The sequence below is a fragment of the Pleurodeles waltl genome, chromosome 5 (genome assembly GCF_031143425.1).
Source record: "Pleurodeles waltl isolate 20211129_DDA chromosome 5, aPleWal1.hap1.20221129, whole genome shotgun sequence".
NCBI lineage: Eukaryota > Metazoa > Chordata > Amphibia > Caudata > Salamandridae > Pleurodeles > Pleurodeles waltl.
Genome location: NC_090444.1, coordinates 130,864,563 through 130,877,834, shown reverse-complemented (window position 1 = coordinate 130,877,834; position 13,272 = coordinate 130,864,563). Strand labels below are relative to the sequence as shown.

At 42.9% G+C, this 13,272-nt stretch overlaps 1 protein-coding gene across 2 annotated transcripts in view; it reads left to right on the top strand.

Moving 5' to 3' along the window:
• Positions 1–13,272, top strand: part of CDC42BPA (CDC42 binding protein kinase alpha) — a 608,613-nt gene that overhangs the window by 418,095 nt on the left and 177,246 nt on the right. For both annotated transcript variants that reach the window (XM_069233802.1, XM_069233803.1), the window contains exon 15: positions 7,291–7,538. In XM_069233802.1, the coding sequence (XP_069089903.1) occupies positions 7,291–7,538 (248 nt within the window). The remainder of the gene's footprint in view (positions 1–7,290; positions 7,539–13,272) is intronic.

Genomic DNA, 13,272 nt, shown 5'->3' with positions numbered 1-13,272 from the left:
CATGAGCATTTTCAGTTCACCGTGGTCCCCTTTGGCCTTACCAGTGCACCTCAGGTGTTCACCAAGGAGTTGGTAGTGTTTGCAACTCATCTTCAGACATCCGGATTATCAGTCTTCTCCTGTCTCGACAGCTGGCTGTTGAAGGCGAGATCACCCCAGGCTTTTGTCTCCCACCTCCAGGCTATGGCAGACTGCCTGAATTCTCTGGGGTTCACTATAAATATGCTGAAGTTACACCTGACTACCTCTCAGAAGCTACCTTTCATCTGAGCTGTTCTGGATACAGAGCAGTTTTGGACTTATCCCTCTGAACGGTGAGTCCAGGATATTCAGGCTATGATACCGATGTTTCAGCCTCTATCCTGGATTTCGGTGAGAAAAACACTAAGGCTGCTGGGCCTCATTGCCTACTGCATCCTGCTGGTGACACATGCCAGATGGCATATTCAGGCTCTGCAGTTAGACCTGAAGTTCCAGTGGGGGCAGCATCAGGGGAATCTCTCGGCATAATCCAGATCTGCAGAGAACTGCAAAGTACCCCAGTGGTGGTTAATGAACCTCCTTCTCCCTTTCCCAAACAGATCTCACAGTAGTGACAGAAGCATCACTCCTAGGATGGGGTGGCTATCTAGGAGAGGTGGACATAAGAGGAGCCTGGTCCTGGTGGAAGCAAGATTCCACATCAGCATGTTGGAACGCCGTGGGATATGACTGGCATTGAAAGCCTTTCTTCCCTCTATCAAGGGAAAGATGGTGAAGGTGTTTACGTACAACAACACCGCCATGTGGTACTGAAACATGCAGGGTGGGGTCATCGACCCTTTGCCAAGAGGTTCTGAGCCGCTGGAAGGGCAGGGCATATTCCTGGTGGTTCAACATCTGGCAGGCTCTCTGAATGCCAGAGCAGAGAAACTCAGCTGAAAATACCTAGCGGATCACGAATGGCATCTCTATCCGGAGGTGGCACAAGGAATCTTTTAGCAGTGAGGAGAGCATTGGTTAGATCTGTTCGCCTCCGCTGAGAACCCATAATGTCTGCAGTTTTGCACGCTGGAGTTTCCAAGGCGATAATCACTCGGAGATGGAATTCAGGCCTTCTGTACTCCTTTGCGCTCATACCACTACAGTACAGAGTCCTCAAGAAAATCAGGAACGACTGGGCCCAAGTAATCCTTGTGGCTTCTGACTGGACACGGAGAGTCTGGTATCCTGAGATTCTGCGCATGTCCATCGATTCTCCGATCCACCTGCCCCTTCAGGAAGATCTTCTGTCGCAGAAGCAGGGGAGGGTTTTTCACCTGAACCTGTCCACTCTCTACCTTCTTGCGTGGAGATTGAGCAACAAGAAATTCAAAACTTTACATAATCATGCAGTTTAACGGGCAACCTTACCACCCTTTTACTGCTTTGGGAATCATCAACCATGTCTGATTCAGAAGTGCTTTGTAACTCATGTGCTTCATCTTCTGTACACAGTTGTCAGGAATTTGCCAAATACAAAGAATTATTCCTACATTATTGGAGTACTGTTTTTGTTACTGTATTTGAAATAGTACTTTCATATTAAGAATTAACAAGTAATCCATTTAGGTGTCAACCTAATGCTAGCTTCTGTGCCTCTAAAAGATATAAAGGCAATGCAAAGGTAACTGAATGAAGAGTAGATAAATAATTTCTCTCTCATATAATTTCTGACACTCAATCTTGATACTAAAGCTGTTTGAATACCCTCCTACATAAACTTATTAGATCTTTCAACTAATCAGTTTGAAGGAGGACTATATGAGGGAGCTTTTTTCTGTTTATCCCCATAATAGTTCAAGAATTCATACATCTTTTCAGATTCAATTTGAGTCCTATTGTCTGAAACAAGTGCACACAGAATGCCTGCCCTTGAAAAAATATCTTTCAGGAACTCATTATCAATAGTGATTACTTAAACACAAGTATAAGGCACACATTTAGATTAATAGTGCGGACAATAAGAAATTTTAAATTGGAAAGCAAAAGATTATAAGGCCCAGAGAAATTTATATCTAACTTTTGCCATAGTCCATAAGATAAAGATTTAAAATTAATGAGTTATTAAGACTCTCTCCAGCACTTATTCAAGAGAATGTATTCTTTGCATCTTCCAATATACTACTCAACTTGACTATGTAGGGCTGGCCACCAATAATGTAACTTTATCAATATTTTAGTTGCAGTCATTCCAGGATGTCCACTATGTATTATTTTAGTTAACCTACATCTCAGATTGTCCAAAGGTACAAAATGATCCCTTCTAATAATCTTATGATAGTTTGGATGCAAATTGGTGGAAAAGTACTAACCTTTTGTCAAGACACTTAATACTAATACCCATTAATCAGACAACTTTTCACTTCTCAAAGCTGAGAATTTTTTTCATATTCTTGAATCCATTATGTGCTTGCTATACAGCCAGCTGAAGGAATGAGGAGCATCAATACAAGCCACCACACACGCACATTATCCAATGTACCAACAAACACACTTACAGGTAACTGCAACAACCATCCCACTCCAGAGTTCTTACCACCATAGGTGTTTTTACTTTTAAAAAATCGTGTAGTCTGACAATCAATCTAAGTAATCTGGGATGAGCTTTCCCAGTGAGTTTTGTTAACTTGCAGTAAATAGACTAACAGCTTATGGGCTGTAATAAGATCAAAATGGTTGCCCCAAACATATGTTTTCAGCCTTTCACTAGCCCAACCACAAAAACAAATTTGTGTACAAATTGAGAGCAATATTCACTAATACATAGGAATGAATGGAGTGAATCTTTGTCCTTTGGACATGGAACTTTTGTAATGGTCACAATTAAATCTAATTTAGGTTCAATCCCATCCCAGAATTGGTATGACCCATGTAATCAACCTTTTTTCCCAAGAATTTGCATTTCCTTCGAGAAGCTATCATACCTCATTTGCACAAAACGAGGAGAACTTTCTCTAAAATGTCATTGTGTTCCTCAACAGACTTGGAGCATATCAAAATATCATCTTGAAAAACCTGATCACCTTTGACGCCTTTAAGTAAAGTTTCTGAAATACTCTGGCAGCCTATGCCAAACCAAAAGGAAGTCTTAGATATCTAAGGGAACCAGAGGTGGGGTCACAAAAAAATGAGGTCCTTCGCGTCTCTTGATAGGTCAAATTCAGGTTGATAATTGAGAAATAACAGGATCCACTGATAGCAACAAACATCTCCAGAATGTGAGGCTACAGATGGCAATCAATAACGATATTTTTAATTAAGGGACTTAAGTCGGCACATAAACAAAGGATTAGTGTTTTGCAATCACCACCACTGACACCCATAAGGAAAAGAGCCTGTGAGCTATATTATGCTGCCTTTACACATAGTAGCCAACACATCTTTGAAGTCGTCCTTGACACTAAAATGTACAAGCCTCAATTTGTGCTTAACTGGTACAGCACCTGATGTATTTTTTTTGCATGTTCAAAACCTTTACCCTACCCAACTTTGGATTCAAACACAGGTTTGTACGAGTCCAGGATTTCATTTGCACCATTTTTCCGGGTGCGTCAGCACATCAAGATTAAATACTTACTGTTAATTTACAAGGTGTTTTGTAACAGTGGCCCTACCTATCCGAGAGATTGAGTCTATGCTTACTGCCATGAAATACTCTATTTAACCATTGTTGCAAGTTCCCTTCCGTTTAATGTTTGCACCTCATCCAATGAACACATTTTCAAAAAAAACTTTTAAAGGTTTGGTTATGCCACAATACTCTGCAACTCTAAATCATCCCCGCTCCCCCTTTTGAGCGCAGGCAGTGCCATGACTTCTTTTCGACAGCTGTGCTACACAGATGGCTCATCCATTCATTCCTTGGGCTCTAGCATTCAACGTTCAGTAAGGATGACCTACTCAGGTACATCAGTACGTACTGTGGAACCTGCTGAGCTGGAACACTAAACGCTTGAGAGCATGCCCCGAAGAGACTTCAGAATAGAAGATATGTTGATCATTCATGTTAGATGTATCAGAATGTTGCACGTGTGACTGCGGGCAAGCTGTGGACTGCAATATCAAGAACAATGACAGGTTCTTTGAAGCATGGAAAATGATAAAACAAGGCGAGCTAATGAAACAATTGTATCTCAAAATGAACATTAATCCTCTAAGGGTGGATGGTAGCTCGTGAGATACCAAATACTGAAGGATTTGTCACTAGAAACTTGCCGATGTTATAGTGAATTAGTGAAACGAAGAGTAGAAGCATTCATCTGCAAATTATCAGGTCAGCACTTGGTATTCAATAAATGATGCAGCACAGACACAGGACACGTTTCCAATGTATTCAAAAGTGACAAAACACACAAGGAGAGAATTTGTTTCCTTCTGAAAGCTCAAGCACATAAAGATTCCAAAAAGTGCCTAAAGACATTCCACAGTAGAAATTGAAAACACACTGCCTACCAATAGTTCTTGAAAATGTGTCTGAGAAGGTGTAGCTTAGGTGTAACTTCTACATTTTGGCAGCATCTCACATTTACTCAGGGGGTGCAGCCTAACTGATTGTTAATTTGAAGCTGTCACAGATGGGACTTGCACCACAAACTCGGGAGCCCTACTCAAATGTGTGGGCTAACCTTTCCTTTGAGAAAAGCAAAAAGATTTTTGTAGTATAACCCTCACCCACCAGGGTTACCCCTGGATAGCATGCTTCATCATTGGGTGCTTCCCTTTCCACTGTGGAACGGGGTGTGTTACTACCAGTGTGTTACACGGGAGCACTGTATAGTATAGAACCACAGAATAATGGACAATAGGAGTTGGAGGGATTTCTTCAGCTTTAAAAATACCTGCCTGGTAGGAAACCGTGTTTTATTCAGTCCTCCTGTCAGTATGGTTAAAATATAGGAAAGTAGAAGTGGAAAGGTTGCTTGTGTTTATTGACCCTGCTTTCCTTTAAGAACTCTGTCTACATGTTTCTGCCACCCTTCTCTGTGGCTTTCGTCAGGGCCATGAACCTCACTCCCTGAGACCCCTCCTTACTTTGCTTTACAGTGAGCACAAGATGCTCTACAATCATGCACTCTCCATGCCAAGTGTAAACCATGCACCTACTTGGTGTTTATTCCAAACGATATAACCTTGACGGAAGTGGGACCTATGAAGAACTAATTAGTGTTTATTCAACTTTTCCTTATTTTGCCCATACTGACAGGAGGACTGAATAAAACATGGTTCCCTACCAGGCAGGTATTTTTAAGCTGAAAGAATCCGTCCGACTCCTATTCTCCATTGTTCTGTGGTTTGATGCCATACAGTGCTCCCGTGTAACATACATATAGTAGTACGTCCCGTTCCGCAGCCGGAACAGGTAGGACCCAATGATGAAGCGTGCCACCAAGTGGTAACCCTGGTGGGTGAGGGTTATACATTCATATTGTACATGTACTGTACATTCTTCATAAATCCTGTAATGTGTTGTCTTAGCAATTTACTTTGTGCAGCCAATTCACAAAAGCATGTACGAGTGCGGGAAGTAGTGCGGTTTTACCTACACCACAGCCCAGCTGCTTCTCCTCTTACTTATTGACTTTATGCTTGTTTTTGACCGAGTAAAGTGCTCCACTGACATCTGATGAGGTTCGCGCTATTTACATACCTTATACATGCATACAGGGATGCCTTTGTGAATCGACCCTAAAATGGCCAAATGTCTGTAGGTAAAACTGCAAAGCGGGCACAGTCCTTTCTGTTTCTACTAATTGTATATGAATGTGGCCAGAAAATTCCCATTTTATTCGATTTTAAAATGCTTTGGGGCCAATTCACAAAGACCTGCACAAGTACGTAAAACAATAATCCTCAGCCCCTATGCTTTTTGGGGTGTGTGATGCTGTGGTGTAATTATTGCCATGGTGATGTTAGGTCTGCCCAATAACTACTCACGTAAGGGTGCATTTATGGTTTTGGCTTCTCCTTTAAGGTTGCACAAGCAAATTAACAATTGGGCTAACCGATTGATATCCGTTGTTCTTACAGAAGGCAGTAGTTACAAAAGTTCTTAACTGGACAGAAAGTTGTAAAGTGAGGCACTGAGGAGCGTAAGCAAATGAATAAATCACAGGCAAGAAGCATATGGGCTTGCAACATGTGATAGTTAGAAGTTACTTATGAGTTGGCAAATACTGTCCTGGGCTGCTGAAACCCACTCTCAATTCACATGTGTTGCGACCACGTTTTTGTACAAGAAATTGTTTAAATAGCTTTCATCAGGCCTTAGAAGGACATGATAAAGTGCTGAGGCTTTGATGTTTGGTCTCTGCAAGCCTAGTTGAAATGACCTTGAGTGGAAGCAAAACATTCAGAGCATTCAGATGTCTACCTGGGTAGAAAGTGCCCTGTGAGTTAGATGGAATCACTACTGCAATAAATACCTCAATCTCACTCAAGATACTAAGCTATTTCAGCCAGGAAATGTGTTCAACTGAATGAGAAAAGAAACGTAAAGCAGAAACAACAAACATAAACTATAAAACTGTGGTGTAAAATCCAGATACAATCATTGGCAAACTTTACTTTTGATCCTCTGTCTGTTGCATCACACGAATTCCAACTCTGCGGATGGACCCCCTTCTTTGGATCCATGTGTCTTGTCTGCAGATATGCCCGGTGTTCTGGGAGTGGCATTTATCTGGGTAAGAGATTTTAGCCAGTGCACAATCTGATTATCTGAGTGCCTTGGCTAGTACGCACTTCAGGGACATGGATCCCACCCTCAGAAGCCCAGAATATGTCCAGAGCTGTTTGTGGGTCATCCTAAAGTGACTCTGTAGGTGTTTGAAATGCAAACTCTCCCGGACTTGTGCATTTGTGGGACTTATTTTCTTCTGTTCTCGGGCATAAAGACTGAGGGTTAGAAAGTCTCCTCCCGGCTGACGATGCTGTGTTACGCACAGCGTTGGTTGACATACCTCCTGAGGTGAAGTTTCGTATAGGTTGACCCTGCTTGTTGCACATTTCAGTGCAGCAAATGATTGAGCAAAATGCAGTTTTCCATTTTGACACATAAGTGCCCTCTCTCAATGTTAATTGCTTGGTTTTTTTTTAAATTCAGCCCTTTATTCTTTGCTCTCCTGCGTCAATTTAAAATGTGAGTGAAGCACATTTCTTCAAATGTACTCAATATAAATGTATTTACAGACACAGTCCAAAGAATTGGCGTTCTTGCCATTGAAATGCAGCAAAATATATTATTATTATTTTTGTTTTGACTTTTTCTAGCAAAAGCATGTTGGTCGGTCTCCAGGAGTAAGCAGCACCGAGCATCAGCAAGAGATCAACAAATTAAAGGCTGACCTGGAGAGGAAAAGCGTCTTCTATGAGGAGGAGCTGGCCAAGCGGGACGCTTTACGCGCCACCGAAATAAGGAATCTGAAGAAAGAGCTGCGTGATGCTGAGAGCCACCAGCTAGCCCTGAAGAAGGAGATCATGATCTTGAAAGACAAACTGGAAAAAACACGGAGAGAGAGGCAAGTGTGTCGTGTTATAAGCATGGCAAAAGAACTATTACTCGAATGTACTGTGTTGCAACGATGAAGAAACGCGGAAGAAAAAAGCAAACAATCTCAAAATGAACAGAGCAAAATAATTTGCGATATTATAATGATATTTACTGCAAATAATTTGCTCAGTTTATCTGAAAACAATCCTGTGGTAACTGATAAAATGAAGTTTCAAACTAAAGAGGGGAAAGCCAATGATATAAGCCTAGTTAAATACTCTAGGGCGGAGAGGTTACTCTCCGCTTAGGGGTCTGCCCATCTCCTTGCCTCCTTCCCAAACACTAGGGAAGCCCAGTGCAAAGACAGTCTGTATATTTGCATGCTGGCTCTTTATAGCGTGGGCATCTGTCAGTGCCCAGAACCAGTCGCAGTGGGCAAAGTCAGAAGGGTTGAGCTACCAAACTGGGCTGGTTCAAATGTCCCTCACCCACAAGAACAAGTACTTCTGTGGACTCTGTCCTCGTGCTTGGAGAATAATAAACTTTTCTTCCTGTGCTAAGGTCAGCAGTTCGAGGAGGCAGTTGGGGGTACGCCGTGAGATCTCTGGATTTCACTCAGCTCAACAGAGTTGCAGCTCGCTGAACCTCTATAGGATTGGGAAATCTTGTAATCATATTAAATGTTTACGAAAAAAGCTGCTGGGTGGAGCCGTTTTAATGAACGAGGCACTAGAGGAAGTTTATGTGATAGAAAGTGGGTGTGCGCGCAAATTGTCGCATGGATCGGGTGACTTGTAATTTGTGTGCAAGGATATTTCTATCCAGCACTACATTTTTTATATCATTTCTATAGCACAATATTGTTTGCTGCATCTATTTGGAGGTTACTGAGTTGCATCGAAACTGTTGCAATATTGTTTGGTTAGATTTCAGTTCCATTATCTCCTCCTGTGCATCATGCTAATTAAATGTCATTGTTTGGGTCGTAGGGTGAGAGCTAATTAAATAGAGGTGCATTAATAAAGTGAATGAGTGTTCTTACTTTTCTACTGCCTTTCCTGGGTAACACCCTGGCTCATTGAACAGACAACTCAACAGCAGGCGTCATCGAACGGGCATGAGGACAGCGCTGGGAGACCAAAGTAGAGACCAAAAAGAAGGCCCTGGATGTATAGTGGGAAATTGAAGTCTATTGTTGGCGTAGTTTGATTTGTTCCACCTAAGAAAAGTTATAAACAACACTCAAGGGTTAGAACATGTTAAAGAATGCGATGAAAATCAACTAAAATCCATCTGTGCAAGTGACTCGGGATGCATGAGAAAATGGTGGGACACAGAGAGTATCACAGCACAGAGTGTGAGCACCTTCCAGTAGGCATACTCATGATTTACTGCTCAGGGCAGGTTACTCTGTGATATTTTGAATGTAACGTGCTTCTGAAGGTGGAATGTATGGTGGAAATTGTAAGCAATGCCGGGTTAGCTGACCTTAATGTGGGTTGCCACCTGCCCTTCCATCCTTGTCTAGTCTTTTCTTAGAATGCTATGGTTGGCATGCATTAAAGTACTGAGCGCTTCGTCTTCATGTGGATGAGTATGGGATGATGTGATTGGTGAATCTTAAGTCCTATTGTAGAACATTGGGTAGAGTTCCCAATATGAGAAGTACCGCTGCATGGGCAATGCTGAAGATTTACTGTGGAGTGGCTATATCTCACATTCCTTCAACGTATGGTTTCATTGCAGACTCCATTTTTAAATCATTGATTGTAATTTAAACAAGAGGTCAGCTTTTGTTGGGTTTCATTCGTTCAAGAGGGTACGACCAAAGACGTTTTAAGGCATGGGCAAAGTGGGCTCTGGCCCAGAGCCCCAGCCTTTCAGGGGGGGCACAAATAGAGCCAACTCTGTTCTGCAGAGAGTCTTGCCCTGCTGACCTTGAATAATTCTTAAACTGATTGTTTTAAATACTGTTCCCTTTATTTTTGATGTGGGTGCTGTTGCAGAGTCTATTGCAGACATTTGCAAATAAATGTGTTTATGTTTCACGCACCATCCATAAAAAAGGTTTATTTTAGAATCAAAACAGGACCTCACATATGAGAAATATGAGGATCTCACTGAGATTATTTGCAGTACTATTAGCGAGCTGCTTTTGTGTTACAATATTGAAAACACACAGCACTATCCCTGAATATTAGATGTAAACACATTTAGAATGTTGAGGAGTGGCCAGTGACCTGGCCAAGAAGGGCATAAAAGAGCTGAAATTGGATCATAAGTTCAAAACTGTTCCTAACAGGGGCCCCTGTTATGTTTGGCCTAAGGCCCCCAAAATCCTTAAGATGTCCCTGGGTATGACATTAATGTGGAGCGAGGCGTAATCTCAAACTTCCTAAATTTAAAATAAATAATCCAGAGGTCGACCGCCTTACTGCTTAATTCATTCATAAACCTTAGCTGCTGAGACCAGCGGAGTGTAACTTGTACTTGTGTGTACCCGCTGAGGTTGAGTAATATGTGAAACCCCAAGACGTCCAGCAGCTTACCTAAGTGAATTGGCATAGAGGCCAAAACAGACGCTAACAATTTACTTATTTGTCCTGCAGGCATGCTGAGCCGTGCAATTGGACTTTGGGCTTTAGATGAGGTCAGAATCAAGTCAAGGCAGCAAGTCTATTAGGAACCCGGCTGAGATAGATGGGACATGTAGATCCCTTGTCCTTTGATTTTCATGTCGCGCTTCAGACGTTTGTGGGGACGAAAAAGTACGTAGAACGAGTCAGAGCAAATGCAAGTACAATCCCAGTGTAACCAAAGCAAAAGACAAGTAACTTGGAGACAAACCACCTAAATTCATTCAGGCAATGGCAGAACCCTTGGAGTCTAGACAGAAGCTAGTAACTTCCATTTAACATGTTTAAGAAAATCCTGCATTTCTTCAATTCGAGGAGTGACTAGTAATCCTCATCACAACAGTAAGCTACACTCAGGTAGCTCTCTTAACCTTAAACATACGATAAAGTTCTACTTGCTCCTTGCAGAATTCAACACTTTGCAGAGTAGCTAGTTGTGGTGGATCTAGTTAAAAACCAAGCCACACAAACTATCCAGCAACTTTCAGTTTACCCGGTAAGCTCTCCTGGAAATCCGTAAAGTGCACCTAATTTCCAAGAGAGTGACCAGTGATAGCCCTCATAGTATGGTATTTCTTCCCATCGCAATCCACTTATGTCATGAATTTTGTAATCCAATTGCTTATTTAAACCATTTTTAACAATAATTTGAGGTCCTAACAAGCTTCAGACAATGAACATTGAGAGATCTAGGAGGGGGATATCTGGAAGAGAACATGATGCAGAACACTTAATTCAGGATTATCAAGGTGAAACATATTGCCTACATCATTTGCAGAGCACTATTGTAGTGAGTGAAATTCTGCCTAAAGTATTTTAGTAGGACGATAATAAAAGCTCGATATCCTTGTAGTACACTTCTAGAAGGCTTCTTGTTGGTGTTCTAATAGTTTGGATAAATACAAGAGGAGATTCACATAACCAAAGTCTGCTTGGAAACTCACCACTGTTCATTTGTATGGGTAAGCTTAGATTTACACTTCTTAACCCTGCAACTACATATCTTGAGGTTTTATATATTATTATATATATATATATGTTCGATGGCATGTGTAGCTGCAGATACACATGCTGTGCACAGTCCGCCATCTGGTGTTGGGCTCGGAGTGTTACAAGTTGTTTTTCTTCGAAGAAGTCTTTTCGAGTCACGAGACCGAGGGACTCCTCCCATTTCGACTCCATTGCGCATGGGCGTCGACTCCATCTTAGATTGTTTTTTTTCCGCCTTCGGGTTCGGACGTGTTCCTTTTCGCTCCGTGTTTCGGGTCGGAAAGTTAGTTAGAATCTCGGAAAAAATCGTCGGTATTGTTTGCGTTCGGTATCGGGTTAGTTAGAACAAATCGACACCGAATTTTGAAGTGCTCCGGTGGCCCTTTGGGGTTTTTTCGATCCCCCGTCGGGGCCTAGTCGGCCCGGCCACGTGCGACTTCAAGGCTGATGGAACGGACCCCATTCCGCTTCTGCCCAAAATGCCATAACAAGTATCCGTATACGGATCAGCATCTGGTCTGTAACTTGTGCTTGTCCCCCGAGCACAAGGAGGATACTTGTGAAGCCTGTCGAGCGTTTCGGTCGAGGAAGACGCTGAGAGACCGATGAGCCAGGAGACTACAAATGGCATCCACGCGGACAGGTCAAGAACGTTTCGAGGAGGAAGAAGAAGCTTTCTCCATCCGCAAGTCAGATTCTGAAGAACTCGACGCCGAAGAAACACACCAAACAGTGAGTAAGACGTCGAAAATCAAGACTCACGAGAAGTCCACAAAAGCCCAGGGGACGCCACCGCCAACAGGCCATGGCTTAACCCGAAAAACTAGGTGACTGATCCAAGACACCGAAAAAGGGCATGCTGGTGTCGAAGTCATCCGACTCCGGTCGAGATACCGCCACACAGCAACCTCGGAGCCGAGACAGCGGCTCCGAGAAACTTCGGCACAGAGACAGCGGCACCGAAGAATTTCGGCTCCGAGACACCACGCCGAAAACAAAGAAGGTTTCTTCGGAGCCTAAAAAGACTTCCGAAAAGGTTTTGGTTCCGAAACATCCAGCCTCGGAGCCGAAAACTAGTTCCTATACAGAGGAACAAGGATTAACCTCCCAATTACATAGATTTGGAGAGGAGCTTCAAGCTGTAGTGCCTGACTACACGCAAAGAAGGCTTCATATTCATGAGGACACAGGGAAGATAACCACTCTTCCCCCAATCAAAATAAAAAGGAAACTTGCCTTTCAACAAAAGGACAAGCAACCACAGGCAAAAGTGGCAAGGAAAACAACCCCGCCACCGTCTCCACCACCATCAACACATGCATCACCAGCAACAACTCCACCACTGATGCACTCACCAGCTCATACTACAATGAGTCAGGATGATCCCGATGCATGGGACCTTTACGATGCTCCAGTGTCTGACAACAGCCCAGACGCCTACCCCACAAAACCGTCACCACCTGAGGACAGTACATCCTACACACAGGTGGTCGCAAGGGCAGCCGAATTTCACAACGTCACCTTACATTCTGAACCAATTGAGGATGACTTTCTGTTTAACACCCTATCCTCCACCCATAGCCAGTACCAAAGCCTTCCCATGCTCCCAGGAATGCTAAGACATTCAAAACAAATATTTCACGATCCAATTAAAGGCAGAGCCATAACTCCAAGGGTGGAGAAAAAGTACAAGTCACCGCCAACAGATCCAATCTATATTACAACACAACTAACACCAGACTCAGTAGTTATCGGGGCAGCTCGTAAGAGAGCCAACTCTCATACCTCAGGAGACGCACCACCTACAGACAAAGAGAGCCGCAAATTTGATGCTGCGGGAAAAAGGGTTGCAGCACAAGCAGCAAATCAATGGCGTATTGCCAATTCACAAGCACTTTTGGCAAGATACGACAGAGCTCATTGGGATGAAATGCAACATTTCATCGAACACTTACCCAAGGAGTCCCAAAAAAGAGCGCAACAGGTGGTAGAAGAGGGACAAAGTATCTCAAATAATCAGATACGGTCTTCCATGGATGCAGCAGATACAGCTGCAAGGACAATAAACACTGCAATCACGATACGAAGGCACGCATGGCTGCGCACTTCAGGGTTCAAGCCGGAAATCCAACAAGC